Genomic DNA, 23,190 nt, shown 5'->3' with positions numbered 1-23,190 from the left:
GTAAAAGGGTGCTGATTGACAGAGGTGCTTCGAGGAGATGCCAGGGCTGAGGTCTCTGGGTGAGGGATCCTGTGTAGGGAGGGGTGGGGGTTCCAGGCATGCTGCCTTCAAGCCTTGAGACACAAGAGACTGGGGAGGGTGTTGGGGCATGGAGGACAGCTGCCAAGGCTCTGTTCTGGGGAAGGGTGTGTGGGGAGAGGACATGCAGGAGGCCTGCCGCAAATACTCCATGACTGTTCTAGAGCTGTGCTGGGGGCTGCTCGCCTGCTGCTAGGGGGGCGGCTGTGTGGATGTCAGCTCGGGCACTGGTGGCAGGAGGAGCCTTAATTTAGCCTCTGTTCCCCTCCCACAGCCAGGCCCCAGGAAGTAAGCTTGTCTCCCCTTTCTGGGGGTGCCCACCTAGCCCTAAGCAGGACAGCTTCTTGCCAGCTCTGTCTGCTTTTCAGACCAGCCGTCTTCAGAAATAGCTGGTGCTGCCCCTCTTGGCTATGGGCCAGGCCCCTCTAAGTCCTTTGTCCAGGCTCCTGTCATCTTCTTGACAACCTTGGCTGGAAGGCTAGCCGATTGTTCCCACTATGCCTTTGAGGGCAGTTGGCACCCAGAGGGTCATCGGCCACCTGCCCAAGATCACTCGGATTGTCCTCTGGCCCAGGCTGCCTCTTGAGTTGGGAGGGAGTTTGAGCCACTGGGATGCAACTATGAAAGGGGATCCCACCACGGCCTCCAGTTCTAGTTAAATGCCAGCGCTCTGGACTCCTGCAAGCACGGGTGACATGAATGGCCATGCAAATTCCTGAGGCTGTCACTGTGACTGTACTGTGCCCCCTGCCCTGAGAAAGCCTAAAGATGGTGATAACCAACACCTGTGGCTCACCGGCCACACGCCAGCGCTGGCCCAAGCTGCACACATTACTTTATCTCACCCCCATCTGTCAGGCCTGTGGCGGGGAGTGGTTCCCACTTGTCAGGTGAGGAAATGGGAAGAGACTCTGGGAGGTCAAGTCACCGGAAGGAATTTCCCAACTGGGATGGGGCTGAGAACCAGCTTGGGATGGCTCCAAGCTCTGCCCCCTCTGAAGGGAGGTGGCCTGGCAGGCTGGGCCAGGTGGATCGGCCGGCCTGTTGGTGTCCAGAGCACCGCTTCCTGTCTCCTGCCCTCTGGCTATAGGGGTTCAGTTTACTTGTGTATTTCAAAGTACGCTCTTGATAGTTGTGGGTGGGGTGAATCCTTCCTAGAAGGCTCTTGTCTCATAGGCACTGTGACAGGATGTGTGGATGACCCAGGGTGTGGGGGCAAGGGATAGAAGTTTCTGCGGGTGGCCAGTGAGATTGTGGGGAGGGGCCGGGCCCCGCCTCGGCCACTGTGACCCTTGACTAGGCTTCTGGCTTGCACGCTGTTCCTGCCACCACCACCACGGTGACTGTGGTGATTGTGTGTAAACAGCAGGCTGCTTGGCAGAAACCCACCCTCTGTTGACTCATCGCAAGGCCAGAGTTCATCACCCTTGAAGTAGTTTTGACATCATAGCCAGATTGTGACATCTCTGGAGTGTCTTTGACAATAACACTGCTTCCCCTGTTCCGAGTAACTGGTTCTGGAGCAGACACTGGTTTCAGGAAGTCTCCTTCTCATGTGGCAGCAGCCCTGCCTGATGCAGCCTGGCCAGGCCCAGGCTGCCAATCCATGCCCGTGGGGTTTGGCCTCCTTTGAGTCCTTCATTTTTAGGGCCTTGCTCCCCTTCCCCTGTCTTTATGAGTTTCTCTTGGGTCTGTGACGAGCACAACTTGGAGTTGTCTGAGATCTTACCTCCGGTGATAGGTGGCCGCTCCACAGTCAACCAAGTGCCCAAAGGGATGCTTTTGAGAACAGTCCCCCCAAGTGACCTCTGACCTGTAGGTGCAGTGAGTGACAGACAACTATAGTACATAGTTGTTTTGTCACTTTACTTTTTAACAAAAAAGCTGGTGTCCAAATTAACCATCCAGCGAGAGACCTCCTGTCCCCACACCAAGTGGCTGCATTGGAGTCTGATGCTAATTATATTCTCTGGTCTAGGTCCCTCCCTGGCCATTGTGATGCAGCTCTTTCTTGGCTGAGTCACCAGGTCAGGGCATGTTGGTGACTCCCTGCAGCCCTTCTGGAGGGGAGGGGGCCTCTCATGTTTGTCAAGTTCATGGGGTCATGGAACTCCTATTTAAAAGTAACACGTGCTGAGGGATGCCTGGATGGCTCAGTTGGTTGAGCGGCCGACTTCGACGCAGGTCATGATCTCGAGGTTTGTGAGTTCAAGCCCCATACTGAGCTCGCTGCTGTCAGTGCAGAGCCCGCTTTGGATCCTCTGACCCCTTCTCTCTCTCGGCCTCCCTTTCTCCCCTGCTCACACATGTGCCCTCTCTTTGTCTCTCTTTCAAAAATAAATACAACATAAAAAAAAAAAGTAACACAAGTTGAAAAGTTCACTATAAAAGGAGCATAGCTCAGCATAGAAAGCTTGCAAAATAGCTGAACGGAGCGACTTCCTGTTCCCATGGGCCAAGGCCATCTCTGTTGTTGACACCTTGGTGCCTTCCTCTGTCTTGTGTCTGGGCACCTCATCATCATAGTGATGTCCTCTTAAGATATTAGATCTTGTTTCTTCCCGACACTATATTAGCTGTGTTATTCAACGTGGCTGTAGGCTTTACTTTTTAGTGACTGCGTCTCCCTTGCTGTGTGCCCCCTAACGGATCAGTATTCCTCGGGTACCGTGTTTGGGGCACCACACCGACCCTGGGGATTCCTGTGTGCTGGGAGCCCTGTCTGCTGTCCCCTGCTGAGGGCTGTGCAGAAGCGCTGAAGTGCAGTGAGGGGCACCCCCGGTGCGCCTGCACGGCAGAGTGGAGCCCGAGGCTGCGTGTGGCCGAGTGGTACAACTTCTGCATGTTGAAATCGAGGCTCGGGAGAGATGTGGTCTGGGCTGTGGGAGTGGATGGTCAGGGACGGCAGGGCTAGAGGCGAGAGGCCGGGGATGGAATGGGGGTTCTAAGGGCCTGAGCTGGGGTGGCACAGGGGAATGGGCAACAGGACGGTGTTTCTGGGCCGGAGGAAGGATAAGGGTGGCTGATCCGAGGGCTGCTGCAGGTCTGTGGTGGGTGCCTATCATTGTCATTAACGTCGAGGGCTCAGGTGGTAGATGTATATATGCTGCCCTGTTGGTGTTGGCTGCAGAGTCTACATCTTTCTGGGTTGCTTTTAAAGAGAGAACGAGGAGCTATTGTGCTTTGTTTGTTTTTTTAATGTTTATTTATTAGAGAGAGAGAGAGAGAGAGAGAGAGAGAGAGAATGAGCAGGGGAGGGTCAGAGAGAGAGGGAGACAGAGGATTCAAAGTGGAGTCTGCACTGACAGCAGAGAGCCCAATGCAGGGCTTGAACTCACCAACTGTGAGATTGTGACCTGAGCTGAAGTTGGATGCTTAACCGATTGAGCCACGCAGGTGCCCCCAGGTTGCCGCTTTTGTACCCAGATGTGGATGTCACGTGATTTTTTTTTAAATGTCCTGAGTGTGATTGGAAGGTGTGGAAGGTGTTTTGAACTGATGTGGCAGCTCTGGAAGCCAGCAGCCTTTTTTTTTTGGTTTTGGTTTTTTTTTTTTTTGGTCCCAGTTCTTGGATTATGTTCTTTGCTCAGGGGTAGCTGCATGCCAGGTTTCCCTTATTGTGCTGGTGTTGACCAGTTTCTGGAGAGTGGGTGCTCTGGATACTGGGGGAGCCAAGGCTGGATGGAGGACAGGTGATGCTGTCTAAAGCATAGAGAAAGTTGGCTCAGGGGCCTTGTGCCCACTTATCACTTCCCAGCATTCTCAAATGTGCTGTGGAACAGGTAGCCTTGGATTACCCCGTCTTTGAGGAGTTAATGAACTGCCTCTGACTGGGGGCTGTGGTTAATCTCCTGCGCCTTTGGGTTGTTTCGAGTGTTCTCACTGTTCCTCAGACGGGGAAAATGAGGCTCGACTCGGGGACACCTTCCTTGAATGTGTGCCCTTCCAGCTAACTCTGCTCCTACCTCGGGCTGTCAGTGGGTGTCAGCGCCTCACTGTTTGCCTTGCTGTCCCCGTGTCCATCTTAGACACGTAGGGAAGGTGTCTTAATAAGAAGGTGCCTCCCTCCAAGGATGCTGAGGAGCGGGAGTTGGGGTCAGGTGGACTGGCTCTAGCTAGTTCCTGTTAACAGCCTGGGAATCCAGGCTTCCTCTTGAGCCTCAGTTTCCCTGGGTTGAAGCGTCACCTGAGATAGTAGTGAGCAGCTGGGTCAGATGGTCCTGTCATTGCATTGTGTCCAGTCCATTCCTCCCCCCTGTGTATATGCATGTGTCAGTGTACCACAAATGACCTGAGAATGTGAGGCCTTTAAGAATTTAAAACATCCACTCGTTTGTCTCTATCGTTAAGGGTTTCTTTTTTAAATAAGGAAATGACTTCCCCCAGATTTTTTAGCAGTTTTCCTGCCACGGAGCCGACCCCACTGTGTTGAGGGAGCTGGGCCCCTCTGCGTGTCCCTCTTCTCCATCCCGCCTTGGGCAGCCTCAGCAGGTGGTGATGGCGGAGCGGGCAGTGGGCAGGGGCCGCACAGCAGAGGAGAGGCATGAGGTGCTGGCTGAGCTTCTGGGGAGACTTCCGACCAGGCCCAAGGGTGCCTGCTGAGCCCACCAGGCTGGCGGCCTCTGCCAACGGAGTATGAGGAGCCGGGCCCAGAGCTCTGGGTGCGGTGGCCCCATCTTTGCCTTCAGGTTGCATGCCGGATCATGGCTGTTGGGGAGTGACGTGAGGGCAGTCTCAAGGGGCCAAGTCCCCTCTCCCCAGGAGAATGCTGTTCCCCAGGGATGGGATGTACGGGCCCTGTTTCCTCCATCATCCAGTCTGGGCAAGTGGAGCCCCAGTGTGTAAAGGCCGAATAACAAGGGGCTTCCCCTTACTTTTCCCTGTGCCCCTTGACCTCTTTCTGATGGGGGGACCGGCCCACCACAACCCTCACTTGGACAGGTGCATGTGGCTTTGATGTTCTTTTTATCAGACTGACTTGGGATCTGCTGGTGGGCCGAGGCAGGCCAGGTGCCATTCTGGGCTCGGGGGCTTCGTGGTGGGCAGGCTAGCCAGGCATGCCCCAAGGCCCTCACATCTCTATGGGGGAGGCCCACTGAGAGCATGGTGGTGGTGCCCATGGGCGATGACTACTGGGAGGGAGAAACACAGCGGGCTGTGGGCAGGAGGTGCCGTGGGAGTGGAGCAGTTGGAACCATACGGGAAGAGGCTGAGATTGCTGAAGTCTGCGTGAGATCCAAGAGGTTGGCCACAGGAGGGAGGCTGGGGTGACGGGGCAGCCGGAGGGTGTGGGGGTAAGGGATGCCCCGGCAGGAAGTTGGGGTTAATTTCATCATCTAGCTGACTAAGAAGTTGTGACTGCAGTGGCCTGTGTGGGTGTAGACGAGCTCCAGCCCCTGTCTAGGGTCAGTGTGGGGGGACTGACTCCACGCTGATTTCACGCCACTCTGTAGACAAGCGTTTTCTCTGGGGGATTCCATCCTGTGACAGGCCATGGTCAAGGGAGGCCTTGGGAGTGCTCCAACCAATCAGCGAGAGTCTTTATCTGGGACCTCTTGGAGCCTTTTAAAAAGAAATTGTGGTGAGGGGTACCTGGGTGGTTCAGTCAGTTGAGCATCTGATCTTGGCTCAGGTCATCATCTCGTGATTCGTGAGTTCAAGCCCCACATCGGGCTCACTGCTGTCAGTGCAGAGCCAGCTTGGGATCTTCTGTCCCCTTCTCTCTGCCCCTCCCCTGCTTGTGCTCTCTCAAAAATAAGTAAACGTTTTTTAAAAGTTGTGGTGAGATCTCAGCACGTAACATAAAATTACCATCTTAACCATTTTTTCCCCTTTTTAACCATTTTTTGAGTGTACAGATTAGTGATATCAAGTGTGTGTGCAGCCATCATCACCATCCAGCTCCAGAACTTTTCCATCTTCCCCAATTGAAACTCTGTTCCCATTAAAAACTAATTCCCCTCCCTTAGCCCCTGGCACCCACCATTCTAGTTTCTGACTCTATGGATTTGATAACTTTTGTGATCTCATGTAAGTGAGATCATATGGCATTTGTCCTTTTAGATTTTTTTTAAAGTTTGTTTGTTTATGTAAGTAAGTAATCTTTGCACCCAACATGGGGCTTGAACTCATGACCCCAAGATCAAGAGTTGCATGCTCTTGCAACTGAGCCACCTGGACGCCCTGGTATTTGTCCTTTTATGACTCATTTCTTTCATGGTGTTCAAGGTTCATTCATGTTGTAGCCTGTGCCAGTTTCCTTCCCTTTTAAGGCTGAATAATATTCCATCGTATGGATATACCACATTTTGTTTATCCAGTTGTCTGTTGATGGATACTGGGTTGTTTATACCTCTAGGCTGCTGTGAATAGTGCTGCTGTGAACATTGGTGTACAAACATCTGTTTGAGACTCTGCTTCCCCCCCCCCCTTTTCCTCCCAGTTTTATTGAGATATAATTGACATCTGGCGCTGTATACGATTAAGGTGTACAGAATAGTAACATGACTGACCCATATCGTGAGATGATGACCACAGCAAATTGAGTTCACATTTCTCATCTCATATGGATACAAAAAAAAAAAAAAGAGTTGTTTCTTATGATAAGAAATCTTAAAGGGGCGCCTGGGTGGCGCAGTCGGTTAAGCGTCCGACTTCAGCCAGGTCACGATCTCGCAGTTGGTGAGTTCGAGCCCCGCGTCAGGCTCTGGGCTGATGGCTCGGAGCCTGGAGCCTGTTTCCGATTCTGTGTCTCCCTCTCTCTCTGCCCCTCCCCCGTTCATGCTCTGTCTCTCTCTGTCCCAAAAATAAATAAAAAACGTTGAAAAAAAAAAATTAAAAAAAAAAAAAAAAAAAAAGGGGGCGCCTGGGTGGCTCAGTCGGTTGAGCGTCCGACTTCAGCTCAGGTCACGATCTTGCGGTCCGGTCCGCGAGTTCGAGCCCCGCGTCGGGCTCTGGGCTGATGGCTCGGAGCCTGGAGCTTGCTTCCGATTCTGTGTCTCCCTCTCTCTCTGCCCCTCCCTCGTTCATGCTGTCTCTCTCTGTCTCAAAAATAAATAAACGTTAAAAAAAAAAAAAAAAAAAAAAAAAAAAGAAATCTTAAGATCTACTCTCCTAGCAACTTCTCTGTATATCATAACAGCACTGTTAGCTGTAGTCCCCATGTCATAGATTACATCTCTAGTGCTTATTTATTTTATAACTGGAAGTTTGCACCTTTTGACCCCCCCACTTCCTCCAGTTTTTCTCCCCCCACTCCCTGCCTCTGGTGACCCCAAGTCTGATCTCTTTTTGTGGGTTTGTCTTTTTTCTTTTCTTTTTTAGGATCCCACATATAAATGAGATCTTCCAGTATTTGTCTTTCTCTGATTTATTTCACTTGAGTTCCTGTTTTTAGTTCTTCTGAGTATATATCCAGAAGTTGAGTTGCTGGATCATATGGTAATTCTATGTTTAACTTTTTGAAAAACCGCCAAGCTGTTTTCCACAGCGACTGCACTATTTCACATCCCTGCTAGCAGTGTATAAGAGTTCCAATTTCTTCAGCCAACAATCCTCACCAACACTTGGTATTTTCTGGATTGTGTGTGTGTGTGTGTGTGTGTGTGTGTGTTTGTTTGTTTTGATAGCAGCTATACTGATGGGTCTCCAACGAGAGTTTGGGTCTATGGGGCTTCTGACACCTGCCGGACCACTGATGGGCTCAGGAGTCCCCTTATCGCAGGTGACAGAGAACCTGACCCCAGGGAATTGGGTCATGTTGGCTCTCACACTTGAGGTGGGCTTGGGCTAGCTTCGGGTCCTGCCTGAGGATCTCGATCAGGGTCACCTGGGTATAGATGGCAACGAGGCCAAGGAAACTGTCACCACCTCCCAGCCCTCCCAGTGGCACGACTTCTGTGTTCGTGTCCCCAAACCAAACAGAGGCCCTGAGGGACATTGGCAAGGTTGGGCTCCACCCTGTGGCACCTGAGGCTGCTGGGCCCTTCCCTGGCCATGAGCTCAGATGGGGCAGAATCTCTCCTTTGGTGAATTTAGTTCTTTCAGTTCCACATTGAATCAAAAAGTGACTTGTGGAAAATGGGCTTTCTTCCAGGTAGGAAATGGCCTGGAGGCCCCTCGGGTTGGGTGTTCCCTGCCCTCTGGGGGGTGGTGGACAGGTAGGGGACTATGCTGCTGCCTTTGCTCCTGCCTTTGGCTTGGCCTCAGGGCTGGGGCCTGTGCCAGTAGTGCTTAAGGAGGAGTGCTGTTTTCTCTGACCCTGTGGGCAGATGCAGTCCACTTGCCTCAGGGCTTCCAACTGTGGAGGCGGGACTCCCTGCCCCTGTCCTGCTGGCGCCTCCCCTTCTGCTTATGGGATGTGCACATGGGCCTAGGGCCCCACACTTGCTTTCAGGCCCCACAGTTAAGCATAGGCTGATCAGAGGTGGGGCGAGGGGCCGGGCTGAGACAGCCACCCTTCATGCTGCTCTTCCTTGTGGGGGGTGGTACCGCTGGGACCTAGAGAGCTTAGACTAGCCTCGCCTCCTGCCATTGGCCTGAGGATAAGTGGGTTGGAAGGTTCCTCCCCCCCCCACTTTTTTTCCTGGACAGTGACTTTTTGGAGGAAAATCAGCTTCCTGATATGGACCTTGTGGTTCTCCCCGCATCTGGAGGGGATGATTTAAGGGACCTAGAGCAACACTTACAGCAAGGAGAATGCCCACTGAATGAAGTCAGGACAGCTCAGTGTGCAGTAGCTGGGGGTGGGGCATTAGCTTAGCATGGCCTTCCCCTTGACAGTGGGCACCTCCTGCCTATAACCTCCCCGCTACATTGTTCTCCAGGTCCTGAAAGGGATCGCATGCCTTGTTCCCATCCTGGCTGCTCTGTTTTCTGTACCATTAGTGGTAGAGCTTTCCCTATACCATTAGTGACAGTGGGCCTCTTGTCCTCAAGGAAGCTGAGGTCTGCTGTGCCCAGTGTTGCTGTTGTAGCTGCTAGCTTCCAAAACCAAGGCCTCTGGCATATTTGCTGCCATATGAGGTGAACAGAATTGGATAAGGATGCCAACGAAGTAGACTGTTACGGCATTTTTTTAAAAGTTTATTTGAGAGAGAGAAAGAGAGAGGGCACATGTGTACAAGTGGGGAAGGGCAAAGAGAGAGGGACAGAGAGAAAATTCCAAGCAGGCGCCACGCCGTCAGCACAGAGCCCGACACAGGGCTCGCTCTCACGAACTGTGAGATCATGACTTGAGTGAGCCGCAATCAAGAGTTGGACGCTTAACCAACTGAGCCTCCTAGGGGCCCCTATGGCATGTTCTTCTTTCAGTACTATCCTTAGAGTCTGAAAGAAGTTAGTAAGCCATGACCCAAGGGGCAAATGCAACCTGCCAGCTGTGTTTCTAAAGTTTTTTTTGGAACAGAGCATCATTTAAGGCTGTTTTGCAGTATGATAGCAGTTGAGTCTTTGTGATGGAGATTGTCTAGTTCTCAAAACCTAAGAGATTGATTCTCTGGCCCTTTGCAGACAAAGCTTGAGAGCTGCTGGTCTGAAGTGTTGGCATTGGCGTGTGACGTGAGGACTACGTGTGCTCGTAGAATGTGCTGACCGGGCTCGCACCTTGGACCCCTGTGTTGTGGCATTCCGCCCCTGTGGGCTGTGGCTTCCTGTCACGTCTCAGGGCTGGACTGAGATCTTGGAGTGTCCTTTTGGTCTGGCCCCTTCATTTCACTGAAGGGACACCTGGACGATGGTGACTGACCTGAGGATACACGGTCAGCATAGATTAAATTGAACCTCAAACCTGAGGGTGTCTGCCCTAGGACTGTCTGCACCCTCCCTCCCACCCCAGTTTCATGCAGACTTGGAATGCTTCCCATTCCACGTGCAAATCCCTGGGTTGCCCAGGAGCTTTTCTCGGGCACAGCTCCAGACTGGCACAGCCTCTGGTGGGCCTGTCCTTTTTACTTGTGACCTGCTGGTGAACTCTGGAAACACGATTCATGCGCAGCCTGGGCAGGAAGGGCCAAGCACGGGTGTTCCTGGCAGAGGTGGGAGGGCGGGCATCTGCCTCCCGTTGGAGTCTGGCTGTGGCTGCAGCATCCCTCTCCCCTCCCTCTGTGTCCTCAGCCTTAGGTCCCTGGGGATACAGTGGGACTAGTGTCATCTTCCAGGGGAGGATTGTACTCAGGGGTTGGTTGTTCATTGGGGTGTCTTTCGAACGTGTGCTTCGTGGCATGAGGAACAACTAGATGACAGGAGACAGTGAGCAGCAGGCATGTCCTGGCCTCTAGCAGTGAGCTTTCCACAGGCGGCGGGGGGGGGGGGGGGGGGGGGGTGCTCAGTGAATCTTCCAGAGCTTTCTCAGCTCAGAATGAGTATCATCTATAGATGGATTCTGAATTAGGTGCCAGCAGCCCTAACGACCTGGAGAAGGGGGGTGCCCAGGTGGCTCAGTCGGTTGAGCATCCGACTCCGGCCCAGGTCAGGATCTCATGGTTTGTGAGTTCGAGCCCCATGCCAGGCTCTGTGCTGACAGCTCGGAGTCTGGAGCCTGCTTCGGATTCTGTGTCTCCCTCTCTCTCTGCCCCTCCCCCACTCATGCGCGCGCTCTCTCTCTCTCTCTCTCTCTCTCTCTCAAAAATAAACATTAAAAAAAAAACAAAACGACTTGGAGAAGGGCAGTCAGGCCTCTCTGCCAAGGGCCTGAGGTATCTGGGTTCTTGGCTTCTATCAGTAGAAATGGCATGATCTTGCTCTTATCTTTCAGTGTCGTCTCTCCTTTTTCAGAATCGGTGGGACTGTTGAACTGCTGCAGGGCTGGGCAGAGGTGCTGTGCGGTGGGGAGACCCGAGGGCAGGATCGTGTGGGGAACATCCCAGTGTGGAGAGACTGCAGGGAGATATGTGAGGCAGAGGCAGGTCACAGCTAGAAGAGTGTGTTCCTTCCTCCCCTGGTCACACTATTTTTGGTGTTGGACGCTCACAGATGTCTGCTTGTTCCAGCGAGATGTGCTCAGCTCTCAGTGCATCTGGCAAGTGGGATGAGGACAGCCAGCACTGGTCGCCTGTGTTCAGCGTGTCTCCAGCTTGCTCTGGCGTCGGGACGAGGCCTGGCTGGCTCCCTTACCTGTGCACAGGGTCCTGCTGGTGGGGAGCCTTGTGCACAGAGCCACATGACCCAGTGATCTGTGCCAGTTCCTCCTGACAGGAAGTGGAGCTGTGTTAAGGATTCTTAGACGGGTTTTGGCCTAGAGTGTAGGATTGATGCTATGTGGCCCCCGGTCCTTCCTGCCTTTGGCTCTGCTGGCTAGTATCTCTGTGGGGAAGGTCCTGTCTCTGAGCAGATGAGGTTAAGACCTTCTCCTTCCCCCCACCGCCCCTGCTCCCCCACCACCATGAACCTGGGCTGTGAGAATGTGGCCAGTGAATGGGTTTCACTGGTGCCCAAGTATGCAGGGCAAGGCTCCCAGGCTGTCAGCAGAAGTTGGGCTGATGCTGGACCGCTTTCTCCTCAGGGATGGAGGGCAACTCACCGGGGTCTGTGCCCCATCCGGAACAGTGGCTCTAATCGCGCTTTGTTCTGGGATCTTCACGTGGCTCCTGTGACCTGCCTCTCCTCTTTCTTGTCTTGGTCTCTTGTGTAAATTCATTGAGTCCAGATGCTTTCGGGTGACAGGAATTGATTGCCAAGTGTGGGATCTGCTAGGCACAGCTCAGCTTCGGTGAGTGGCTGGTCTGAATAGATGTGGTACCACCTCTGTGTTCTCTTCTTGGGGCTCTTGGTGCTATTCCTGGGGCTCAGCTATTTAAGAGCAAGCACACCACGTGTTGCAGGTGTGGGCGTCCCTCTGCTGTTGTGAAGCTCAGGGCGGACGAGCTTGGGGGTGTTGCAGGGAGGTCACTGGAGGATGTGGGATGCAAGGCCCAGGCCTGGGGCGGTGGAACAGGATACCTCATATTGGCCCAATTGGGGCTGAATCAGGCTGCAGACCCAGGATGTTGCCCCTGCCTGGCGTTCATGTGCGTGCCCCGTGGGCCTGGATACAGGTTCTGGCTATCTGAGCTGCTGTCCCTTGAACAGCCGATGGCCAGGGTGGGGGACAGCTTGTATTGCTTCCAAACCTTCACTGATATTGATATGGTTGGGTGGCTGCCAAGTTCAGAGCAGGACACGGGGCTGGGAGGAGCAGGGGAGAAGGGGCTGGCTGTCCATGCCATAGCCCCAGCCATCCAGGAGAATAATTAAGGCCTGAGGTGTCTTGGAAAGTCAGGAGTTTGCCACTCCATTGGAACTCTGGGTGGAGGGTCTCCTGGGTTACAGGCATCATAGACTCCTGGCCAACCGACTCCTTGGCTGCTCAAGGCTACAGGGTCTGTGTGAGTCCCCAGGACCTATTGACAAGTTGGTGGCAGGACTCAGTGGTGACTGTGGAAGGCTTCCCACAGTGGATGGTTTCTGGAGTCAGTAGCGTTTCTCAGAAGAACCCCGCAGGGTGTGTTAGAGAGGGGAGTGGGGACACAGCTCACACGCACTCAAGGCTGGGCCTTAGCCAGGATGCAGCCTGGAAAGCTTTGTTTGTTTAAAGTTGGGGCTAGTGTTTCTCGTTACTTTTTAACCTATCGATTCACCCTGTGGGTGGTGCTGAGCTCACCTTAAGCTTGACAGGTGGCGTCAGGAGGCCCAGAATCCGAGCTCTGCAAGTTGGCCAGTTCTGGGGAGATGAGCATTGCTGTTCTGAAAGCCAGGTTCCAGGCTTGAGGGTTCTGGAGCCTCTAGCTGCTTCCCCTTTCCCTGCCCCAGCCACAGATGAGCACAGCAGAAATCAGATGTGCATAGCAGTTTTACATCGGAGTCCAGGAGGAATCCTGAAGTCTATGGAAAATTTAGGGGAAATTTAGAAAAGTGAGCCTCATGTCATCATTTCCACTCAGGATGTATGCTGAGATTTTGGTAACCCAAAGAGTCAGAAGATTGTGTTTAAAAAAACAGAACACGAGTGGCAACAGTCAGCCCATACAGGCAGGTTGTTTAACAGAGAAGCCAGCCTCCTGTCCTGTGCCCACTTATGGGGCCAGCCTTCCTCAGCCCCTGTGCCAGCCTGCCCTGTCTGCACAGCGGATGAGCACCCATCATGCAGGGCCTGAAATAAAGCAGTCTGTGCATACCTTCCACGAGCTGTGGCCACCTGCCAAGTCCTCCCCAGACTCTCCAGGCCAGGTGAAGCCTGGGCAGTGGGGAGTGAGTGAGTGGGATGTCTACATGTGGGGTCCCAGTCAGATCTAGGCATCTGATGGCCCAGAATGTGTGTCCTTAACTTTGGCCAGACTGCAGCCAGGTCCCAGGTATAACAGCAAGGTAAGCAAATAGTCCTCCAGTGCTTGACCCTGTGCTGGGCATTGATGGTTCCAAGTGAAGAGGGATAGTCCCATGGGCTTTAATCCTACCTATCAGCCAGGAGAGGTCCCTGGAGAAGGGATATTTGGCAGGACCTGAAGGAAAAGTGGCATTCCTGGGCCCCAGGCGGGTGGTGGGGAAGAGCCTATACCCTGGGGAGTCATGGGAGGATGTGCTGAGGGAGCGGCCTGGACCTCTTCCTTGAGCATCACGGTCAGGGTGATGGGTCAGAGAGGATGGGGAGGGTGGCCAGGGCATGCTGCACCACAGGGCACCACACACTTCTGGGCTTCAGGGCACAGTGCCCTGTGCCCACACCTGGAATGCTTTACCTCCATGTCTTCCCGACCCTACACCCTGCCCCTTCCTTTGTCATCTCGGGTCAGAGGGTCCCCGCTCCGTGTGCCCTCCAGCACTCAGCATGTCCCTAGAGGTCTGCCTGCTTCTGTCCCAGCCGTAGCTGGGCTGCTGTAGCACACAGGAGCATAGTGAACCGTTATCAGATGAACGTGTGGTGGGACCATGTCAAGAGGGACGCGGGTCCTGTGCGGTCTCCTGGTCTAACTCTAGCCTTGTGCAGTCTGCTCTGTTGCTCCAAGGGCGGGTGTCTTGCACCGGGTCTGGATACTGGCAGCTCGGCTCCCGTGGTAGATCCCTAGCCTGGTGGCTGTAACTCCTTGGCGGGGGGGGGGGGGGGGGGGGGGGGGGGGGCTCTCCATGCTTATATATCTGATTTATTCGCTGTTCTCTGGCTCTGCGACTCCTTTTCCATAAAGAAAGCCCTTCCATGTCCTTCTTGCTTGCGTTGCCCCGGATCTTAGCCCAGGATGGTGGTGTTCCCTCACAGAGCGCACCATAAAGGCACCTCTGAAGCTGCCTGGAGCATCAGCATGGGCCCACAGCTGGACAGTCTGGTTGGACACAGTCTGGAATGGCTGGCTCATAGCACCTTCCCTGTGGTAGGCCTAGGCCTGTCGTGCTACCTTTTCCCTTTTTTATCAAATAAAACCAGGTATAAAGTGGCACTTTATTAAGTAGGTGATAGGAGTAGGGGCCAGGGAGTCCTACAGTGTGGCCTGACTCTGCCCAGGAGCTGGTGGCCAGTGGCAAGTTCTTGGCCTCGTGTGGTCACGGGGCAGTCAGTGCCTTCCCCTGCAGGGTGCTCCCCGCCCCTGCAGCCTGCTTGTGATGGGGGTGCCGTGGACAGCAGCCTCAGGGCCATTTGCTTGGGGCCCTGGCCTATCTGTTACCAGTGACCAGACTCATGCCCGGGCATTGGCAAACCTTGCCAGGCTGCCGAGTGCTTTCCCCAGGCAGGGGCTTTTGGATTCTGCATTTGTGGGCCTAAAACTTCTTCCCTAAGTTGGTTCAGAAGCAGAAAGATGAAGGTCATCCGTTTTCCTCACAGAACACTGACTGTGCTGTATGCCCCATGTCCTGGCACTCTGATTTAACAAGTGGCAAATGTCATCACTAAGGTTTGTCTTCCTTCAAAGATGGGGTTTTTGGGAGCTCCTATGTTTAGGGTACTGGAAGGTCCTCGGTGGGGACAATTTAACCTTTCAACTCTAAACATTTGCTCCTAATTTGGCTGGTCACAGATTTTCTGTGGTGGCGGGGGTGGTGGTCCTTGCTTGCAGGATTGACTAAAGCCAGCTCAGTCTGGCTTCTGGCTGCCTGTCTATGGCACTGTCATTGCAGCACACCTCGAGGTGGGTGCCTGCTGCTTGCTGGTCATTCTGCCTGGGTCAAAGGCTGTAGTCAGAGCACCTCTCCCTCCTCAGGGGCCTGTGCCCCTCGCCCCACTCACCTGCGATCCCTCCATCTCCTCATGCCCGTGGCCCATATAGAAAGTGCTCTGTCAGCATAGATAGCTCTGTGGTCATGGCTCCCGGAAGCCTCTCTCTACCCACAGCCACGGGGTCTGTGCTCTGTTCTTGTGGCCCGTCACCCCCGGGTGGCTGTGCCTGTTCCCAGGGTCCCCTGCTGTCCCAGAGCCCTCATTCAGCTCCGGCTGGACTGAGAGTATGCGCTCTTAGTGGAGAATATTGAGCCACAGTGATAGGGGCCACTCCTGGGGCCTTCTTATCCCACAGAGCTCTGGGACATTTGGTGACCTAACACAGGGCTCCTTCTGCCAGTTATGAACCCCTTGTCTCGGCCAGCTGGGCAGCAGTGCGACTCGGTGCCACTGGGGGATGCTTACAGTGGCAGTGAGTGATTGCTGATCATGTGTCTCCCATGCCCAAACCACCCACACAGGGCACCTGGAACTCTGTTGTCCAGACCCCGGTGTGCTCTCCTCCTTGACTGCCGAGGGCCTTCCTTTGGAAGTCTTCTCTCCAGTATCAGGGCCCTCACTGCCTCCCCACTCTCTTACCCATCGAGAGGTACATTCCCAGAGCCCAGGACTCTCCCCAGGACAGAGTGTGTGTGGGAGGGCCGCACGCACCAGGCCTTTGCTGTGAGCCCGTGGATTCGATTGGACCTTCCTTTTCTGGATCAGTGGCTTCCGACTTTATTTTGCTTTTACATGCTGTGACCGCTCTTGGGCACCAGCCAGACCTGCAGGATTGTGCTCGTCATGCACATCCTGTTGAGGCTCGTGGGTCCCACCCCGTGACTCCTGTCCATCCTCGTCTGAACAAGTGGCCCCTGGCGTGAGCCACTGGCCCAGCCTGACCATACAAACCCAGGGGAGGGCCCAGCTCTGAGCTGCTGCCCCACGGGTTGTGCTTATTCCATCCCCCACCCCCGGCCCCACCATGCCTTTCCCACTTCCTCTTACACACCAGATTATCTGATTCTTCCTAATTTTGTGGTGGTGCTGGGCAAAAATGATTATCTCACTCTCATTTTTGTCTTCCTGATGGTGTCTCGTGTTTTAGCTACTTGCAACTATCTTTTCGGTCTATGCTGTGTTCATTGCCGTTTCCCATTGGCTGGTCTTTTAACTGGGATTTCTCCAGTGTGGCTTGATCCTGGTTTTCTCTCTGGGTGCCAGCTGAGTGCTGTCTGCCAGTCCAGAGGGTGAGGATGGCGTCGTCACATGTTTGTTCCTTCTCCCAGGTGGGACCCACCGTGCTCCTCGTGGAACAAGATCATCTCTCCTGCTGTGACTTTTGGCCTCCGTTGGCGGCTGGAAGTTGTCCTGGCGGGTCCCCATAAGTGATGCTTACTCCAAGGTTCTGCTCTGGTGAATTAAATGTGTGAAGTTGGCACCCAGCCAGCCATTTGTCATTTTCTTGAGCATGACCATGGACCCAGCTGGCTGGTGCCTTTGAAGCACTCAGACTGTGTTCTCAGGCTATCTTCCAGGGTCTTGTGTTTACTTCAGCTTGTCTCAGTGACACATTAGTGAAAAAGCTAAAGCAACATCTGTGAATTGGAAAATACTAACAAATTCTGGATGGCCCCGATGATTCCCAAAGTCCGTTCATACACATGTCACATTCAGACTCACAGCAGGTGACTCTTGGAAGCAGGGATAGCCAGTGAGGGCCACTGTGTGCGGGGCCACATGAAGTGCTTCCTGTCCCTGGGGCAGAGCAAAGGGCTCGTCAAGAGGTAAGGGCACCTGTGCCATGCTGACCTCTGCAGGGACAAGGGTACACTGTCAGCACTGACACACAACTGCTTCCTTGAAGGAAGCCCATGGTTCCTCCTCTGTCCCTCTGTCCCTTCCTCCTGCAAGGGCACTTCCCATTTCTGCCTTTGTCAGGGGAGGTAGTCAAAGGAGGAAGGTACCAACAGGTCCTGCTTGGAGAACACCAGATTCGGTGTGCAGGATTTCAAAGTCATGACTGGAGGGTTGGTGGGGCAGCTGTTAAAGGAATACACGACAGACATCCACACGGTGAGTTCTCAGCATCATCTCAGGGGTTCACTCAAATGTTTAACATGCACCAGAGTCATTGTGGTATACCTACCACATACATGACAGATGTGGGAACGTGAGCATGGCCAGTAGTCCTGTTTTACTTAAATGACCACTTATTAATTGCTTGTTGTTACTTTGCTGAATATTGTTTGAAGTTGTTGATGCAGTTTTGGGAAAGGTTCTGTGTTTTTTTAAATTTGTTTTTATTTATTTAAAAAAATTTTAATGTTTATTTTTTTATTTAAAAAAAATTTTTTTTTTAACATTTATTTATTTTTTTTTGAGACAGAGAGAGACAGAGCATGAATGGGGGAGGGTCAGAGAGAGGGAGACACAGAATCTGAAACAGGCTCCAGGCTCTGAGCTGTCAGCACAGAGCCCGACGCGGGGCTCGAACTCACGGACCATGAGATCATGACCTGAGCCGAAGTCGGCCGCTTAACCGACTGAGCCACCCAGGCGCCCCTTAATGTTTATTTTTGAGAGACAGGGGCAGAGCACGAGGTGGGGGACAGAGAGAGAGGGAGACACAGAATCTAAAGCAGGCTCCAGGCTCTGAGTTGTTAGTACAGAGCCCAATGTGGGGCTCAAACTCACCAACAGTGAGATCATGACCTGAGCCGAAGTTGGATGCTTAACCAACTGAGCCACCCAGGCGCCCCATGGTTTGTTTTATTTATTTATTTATCTATTTATCTATCTATCTATTTATTTATTTATTTATTTATTTAAAAGGGGGTGGTTTTAAAAAAAAAATTTATTTATTTTTTTAACGTTTATTTATTTTTGAGACAGAGAGAGACAGAGCATGAATGGGGGAGGATCAGAGAGAGGGAGACACAGAATCTGAAACAGGCTCCAGGCTCTGAGCAGTCAGCACAGAGCCCGACGTGGGGCTCGAACTCACGGACCGCGAGATCATGACCTGAGCCGAAGTCGGACGCTTAACCGACTGAGCCACCCAGGTGCCCCTATTTATTTACTTTTAACGTTTATATTTTTGAGTCAGCAAGTGGAGACGGGGCAGAGAGGGAGACACAGAATCCGAAGCAGGCTCCAGGCTCTAAGCTGTCGGCACAGAACCCGACATGGGGCTCCAACCCACAAGCAGTGAGATCGTGACCTGAGCCAAAGTCAGACACTTAACCCACTGAGCCCCCAGGTGCCACTGTTTTTGTTTGTTTTTGTTTTTGTTTTGTTATTTTTGAGAGAGAGAGAGACAGAGCATGAGTGGAAGAGGAGCAGAGAGAGAGGAGACACAGAATCTGCAGCAGGCTCCAAGCTGTCAGCGTAGAGCCTGATGGTGGGACTTGAACCCACGAGACACGAGATCATGACCGGAGCTGCAGTCAGGTGCTCAACTGACTGAGCCACCCAGACGCCCCGGGTTCTGTGGTTCTGATGGCTGTCTGTGTTTGGGGGGAAGGGGCCCTCCCTCTGTCAGGGTCGGTCCCATTGGCCGTCCGGTGTCCTTTTGCTCAGCCCTCGTCCCCTCTGACCTGGCAGGAGAACCGATGCAGTGAGGTCACGTGGCCGTTGTTGTGTCTGCATTGCCTCTCAAGGCTGAGGGTGTAGACTTGCCAGGTTCTGACTGCAGCCCATGAAAGTCAAGAATGGGGTCATTCTCATTTCACAGATGAGAAAACTGATTAGCGCAGGCATGATGTCCATCACCACCTAAGGTTACCTGGCCGGTGAAGGGTGGTCTCCCTGACCCTAGTGGCCTTGCCCCCTTACTTTTGTCAGGGTGGTTTTTTGTTTCTTGGCCTTTTTTTTTTTTTTTTTTTTTTTTTTTTTTTTTCCCCTTCCCCAAAGAATGTTGCAATGCTTTAAACTTGGAAGTGGGAGCTGGAGGCCATGTGTGTGGCAGAGCTGGTTTGTGCTGTTTGATACCTTGTCTCAGCAGCCTCGTGAGTCAGATCACCAGCCCTGTGAGACCAAGCCAGAGAGGTTAAGTACCTTACTCAGGTCACACAGCTTTTAAATGGCAGATCCTGAAGCAGAAGTGAATCTTCTGATCTCAGCTTCTGGGCACTGAGACAGTTTCGCTTTCAATTCCCAGTAGCTGCCGGTGGCCTAGTGATCATTCCTGCTCATGAGCCCTTGGTTCCCTGTCCCTGCTAGGACTGGTTGATTGATGTGGACGCGGGGCAGGTGCGCTGCTCAGATCTAGATCGCCTGTAAGGAAAGGATATGACGCCTTCAGGCACTGCCTCAGCTTTCAAGGGAGGTCGGGCCCTCTCCCTCCAGCCCTGGGTTGGGTTTGAGCGGCCAGGGGTGGTGTGGAAGAGGGAGCTCAGGACCCGGGGGGGCAGGGGGGGGTGGTGGCTAGTGCCTTTTACTTTGTCAGTTCCTGCCTCATCCGTGAGTTCCATCTTGAGTTCTTTGTCACCCAGGCCCCTGGCTGTGTGACATTTGCTCACCAGTACGGTGGGCAGCATGGTGCTGGCCTCAGGCCCTGAGGGGGCTGTTAAAGGGCCTCCGGAGTTAACCAGACCTCTTGTCCGGGTCAGTTGCGGGTCCCTAGCCTAGAAGTCCGGAAAGGGTTTGGGCCGCGCAGTCTCACCGCTGATACACGCGTCTTGACCAGCAAGACGGTTCCGTTTTCCTTTCCTAAGTAGACTTTCTGGCCCTTCTCCAGTGGAGGCGGTGGCTCTGGAGTCCTGCCAGGTTCTGCTTTCGTGATGGCGCACATCATGAGCTGCTCCCAAAATTTAATTTCAGGCCTGAAATGAAACGATTACCGTGACCTTATTTTGACGAGTAGGAAGGCTTGATCTTTCCTTGTAGCTGTTTCTTGTCACGGATGTGACGTTTGCTCCCTCGGAACACTTGATATTACACCGCAGTGAGAGGCCACTCTGCTCCTCCAGCCACTGGGGCTTGCCTTGCTGTTCCTCCTACCCAAACTACCTTTCTAGTAAGTTGTTTCTTGCGTCTGACTTGCTCTTGTTTCTTTTTGAGTCCAGGAAATGCTCTGGCGTGGCTTGTAGCCAGGTCTGGGCTGGGCTGGCCTGACCCTGTGAACAACTGTGTGGTCACAGTGGCACTTTCCCTGGGCACCCCTTGGGGTGTGTGCTGCTGGTTCCTGAGCTCGGTGGTTGCTCAACCTCCGTTGTGCACGGAGATCGCAAAATGCTCTGGGAGGCTCCCGCCTCATTCGGCATTTTGGCCAGCATCGTCTTGGAGTCCACGCGTGAGCCCCTCCTGCAGGCTGAGAAGGTTTCTGGATAAGGCAGGGACCCACTGTGCCCCCAGGGGCTTACACGTAGCTCCCCTCGCCTCAGACACGCCACATGTCACACGCTCACGACGATGAGCTGTCTTGGCTCGTTGATGTCACATGTTTGGCTTGGGTGGTACCTGTAAGTGTCTGCGTGGGAACCCGGTGGGTCTGAGTTGAGTCCCTCTTCCCTTGTTCTGGGGCACCTCTGTGGCTGTCCTGCCTGCCCTCCCCATCGGGTCACCCAGGTAGGTTAGAGATGGAAAAATAGAATAGCCACGTTGATGTCATTCCATCCTCCTGAGTGGGGCATCTTGCTCCCATTTAATGATCTCTGTTTTCCACCCAAGATGAAGGCCCCATGCTGTGTGTTTAGGGGTGCCCAGCCCTCTCTGGCCAGCAGTCTCTGTCTTGGGAGGGACAAAGTGTCATTATGCTGCCTGGAGCCCAGGGCAGGCTCTGTGGAGCCGTGGTACAGAGAGGGTCTTCTCTGGAAGGTGCATGGCAGAGCTTCCCAGCACGGCCTGGTAGGCAGCTCTGGTGACAGTGGCCCCTTCTGGTCATTCCGGTCTCTCAGCCACTTCTCCCTGTCTCCTGCCTTTTCCCTTTTTAATTTCTCGGAGAAATCCCTGGGCTTGTAGAAATGCTTTGCCTTGATTGGTGTAAGCCCTCACTTTCCTTCTCGGTTATCCTAGTGGTCTGGTCTTGATGCAGTATATGAAGGCAGCCGTGCTTGCCTCTGCTTGTCCCTGTTGGTGTTAGAAACCACACTGGATCAGGGGCAGCAGCGCGGTGAGGTCACCGCATGGCCCGGCCTGCTCTGGGAGGTGCTCAGAGCCACACTTTTCATTTTGGGGGCCAGAAGGGGGTCTTAGCAAGAGGAATCATGAGGTTGGGGGTGGGGCACATACTTGTCCCAGCCTTTCCTGGGGTCCTCTCAGCCTAGCCAGTTGGTCTTCACGGTCCTGTTTTCCAGAAGAGGAGACCAAGGCTCAAGGAAGCTTGCTCATTTGTCCAAGGCCACGAGGATAGGAGAGCAGGGGACTGGGTGTGTGGCCTGACCGCTCCACTCAGAGCTCTGCTCTCTGCTCCAAGCTGCCTTCCCCAGCTTCGGCTTCTGCCTGTTGTCACCTCCCTCCTTTGGTCATTGAAGGGTCTGGGGACACCTTGGGCAGAGAGGGCACGGAGGCACCTGTGTGCTTTAGGCCCAAATGGCCATGCAAAGTAGCACCTCATTTGGTCAAAATGCTCGGGGTTGGCAATCAGAAGCTGTCATGCTCCTTGCTGAATGATTGCTGAGTTTATAAGTAGGTCACTGAGTTTACAAGATACCTGGGCTCCCTCTGGTCAGGACTTGGTGGGACCCAGGGGTGAAGAGAATGATGTGCTTTCACACTGCAGAGTACCTGAGTTTGGGCAGGGCCTCTCACGGCCTGGTGTGCTAATGGAGGTTGAGCTGAGGGCAGTGCGTAGGTGCTCCCTGCCAAGGGCTGCAGGCAGGACAGGAGGGACAGCCACTCCAGGGAGCAGAGTTTGTGCCAACCTAGAAACCTGTGGGAGGTGGCCACATGCTGGGGAAAGGTGCCAGGAGTAAGAAGGGGAGGTTCAAGAAAGGCCAGGTAGGGGGTAGGCAGGAGCTCCCAACAGGGCCTGGGGTTGGGGGGGAGGCATTCACGTCTAGGTGTCCTCTCACTCCTGTGACGTCTTGTGCCCAGGTGCACCTGTGTTCATGATATAATTAATGGCATTTTTAGTAACTTGAACCAAATGCTCTTGAACTTGTCCATGTGTTCCCTGCTGCATGGAGCCCCCCAGCCCCCAGCCCTGTGGCACCAGGAAACACTGGGGGTGTCATTCCCCCATTAGCACTGGTGTAGAGGTTGGGGCACTGATGTTCCTTGCCTGAGCTGGCACTTTACATGGCTTATCTGGTGAGTGCTCACTGACTGACTTTCTGTGGCGAGGAGTATGGTTTAGAAACAGCAGATTAGTGAAGCTGATATATATATATATATATATATATATATATATATATGTATATGTATATATATATGTATATATATATACACATACATATACATACATATATATATGTGTGTATATATATATATATAAATTTTTTTTTTCTAAACTCCAGTTGACTTCATAAGTACCTTCCCAGTGAAGCCATCCATGGCTGAACCTCAGTTGGGGCAGGTCCTGTTAAGTCAGCGAATCACGGACAGGGGCCTTAGTCTTTTCTGGACATGGATCCCTTTCAGACAACTAAAATACGTAGAATTATCAAGGCAGCGTTCTACGTGGAGAGTGAGTAAAGCGTTCAAAAGAAATGTGTGACCTAGTAACAAATTTATTGTTAACGTGTTAATGATGAGCTACAGCAGATTCGGTTGCTGTTACATATCTTGAATTTAGACATCAGAGTTGATGCTGTGCGTGTTGCTGCCCAGTTGACCCTTGACCAGTGTGGGGGTTGGGGCGCAGACACAGCTGACAACCCGTGTATAACTTTTGACTCCCCCAAAACTTAAATAATGCTTTACCGATAACATAGTCAATTAACATATAGCTTGTATGCTGTACATATTATGGACTGTATTCTCACAATAAAGCAAGCTAGAGAGCTAGA

General features: G+C 53.1%; 1 protein-coding gene across 3 annotated transcripts in view; it reads left to right on the top strand.

The window, feature by feature from the left end:
- The window catches only part of ELL (elongation factor for RNA polymerase II), a 78,472-nt gene that overhangs the window by 3,789 nt on the left and 51,493 nt on the right, over window positions 1-23,190 (top strand). The window contains exon 1 of one of the 3 annotated variants that reach the window (XM_081792263.1): window positions 14,190-17,314. The exons of the other annotated variants lie outside the window; for them this stretch is intronic. Within the exon in view, the coding sequence (XP_081648389.1) occupies window positions 17,258-17,314 (57 nt within the window). The 5' untranslated portion in view covers window positions 14,190-17,257. Of the gene's footprint in view, window positions 1-14,189; window positions 17,315-23,190 lie in introns of those variants that run through there. 3 annotated transcript variants of the gene reach the window in all.

The sequence above is a fragment of the Panthera onca genome, chromosome A2 (assembly GCF_046562875.1).
Source record: "Panthera onca isolate mPanOnc1 chromosome A2, mPanOnc1 haplotype 2, whole genome shotgun sequence".
NCBI classification, from domain to species: domain Eukaryota; kingdom Metazoa; phylum Chordata; class Mammalia; order Carnivora; family Felidae; genus Panthera; species Panthera onca.
Note: the sequence above shows the minus strand (reverse complement) of the source record. Positions and strands in the feature narration are given on the sequence as shown.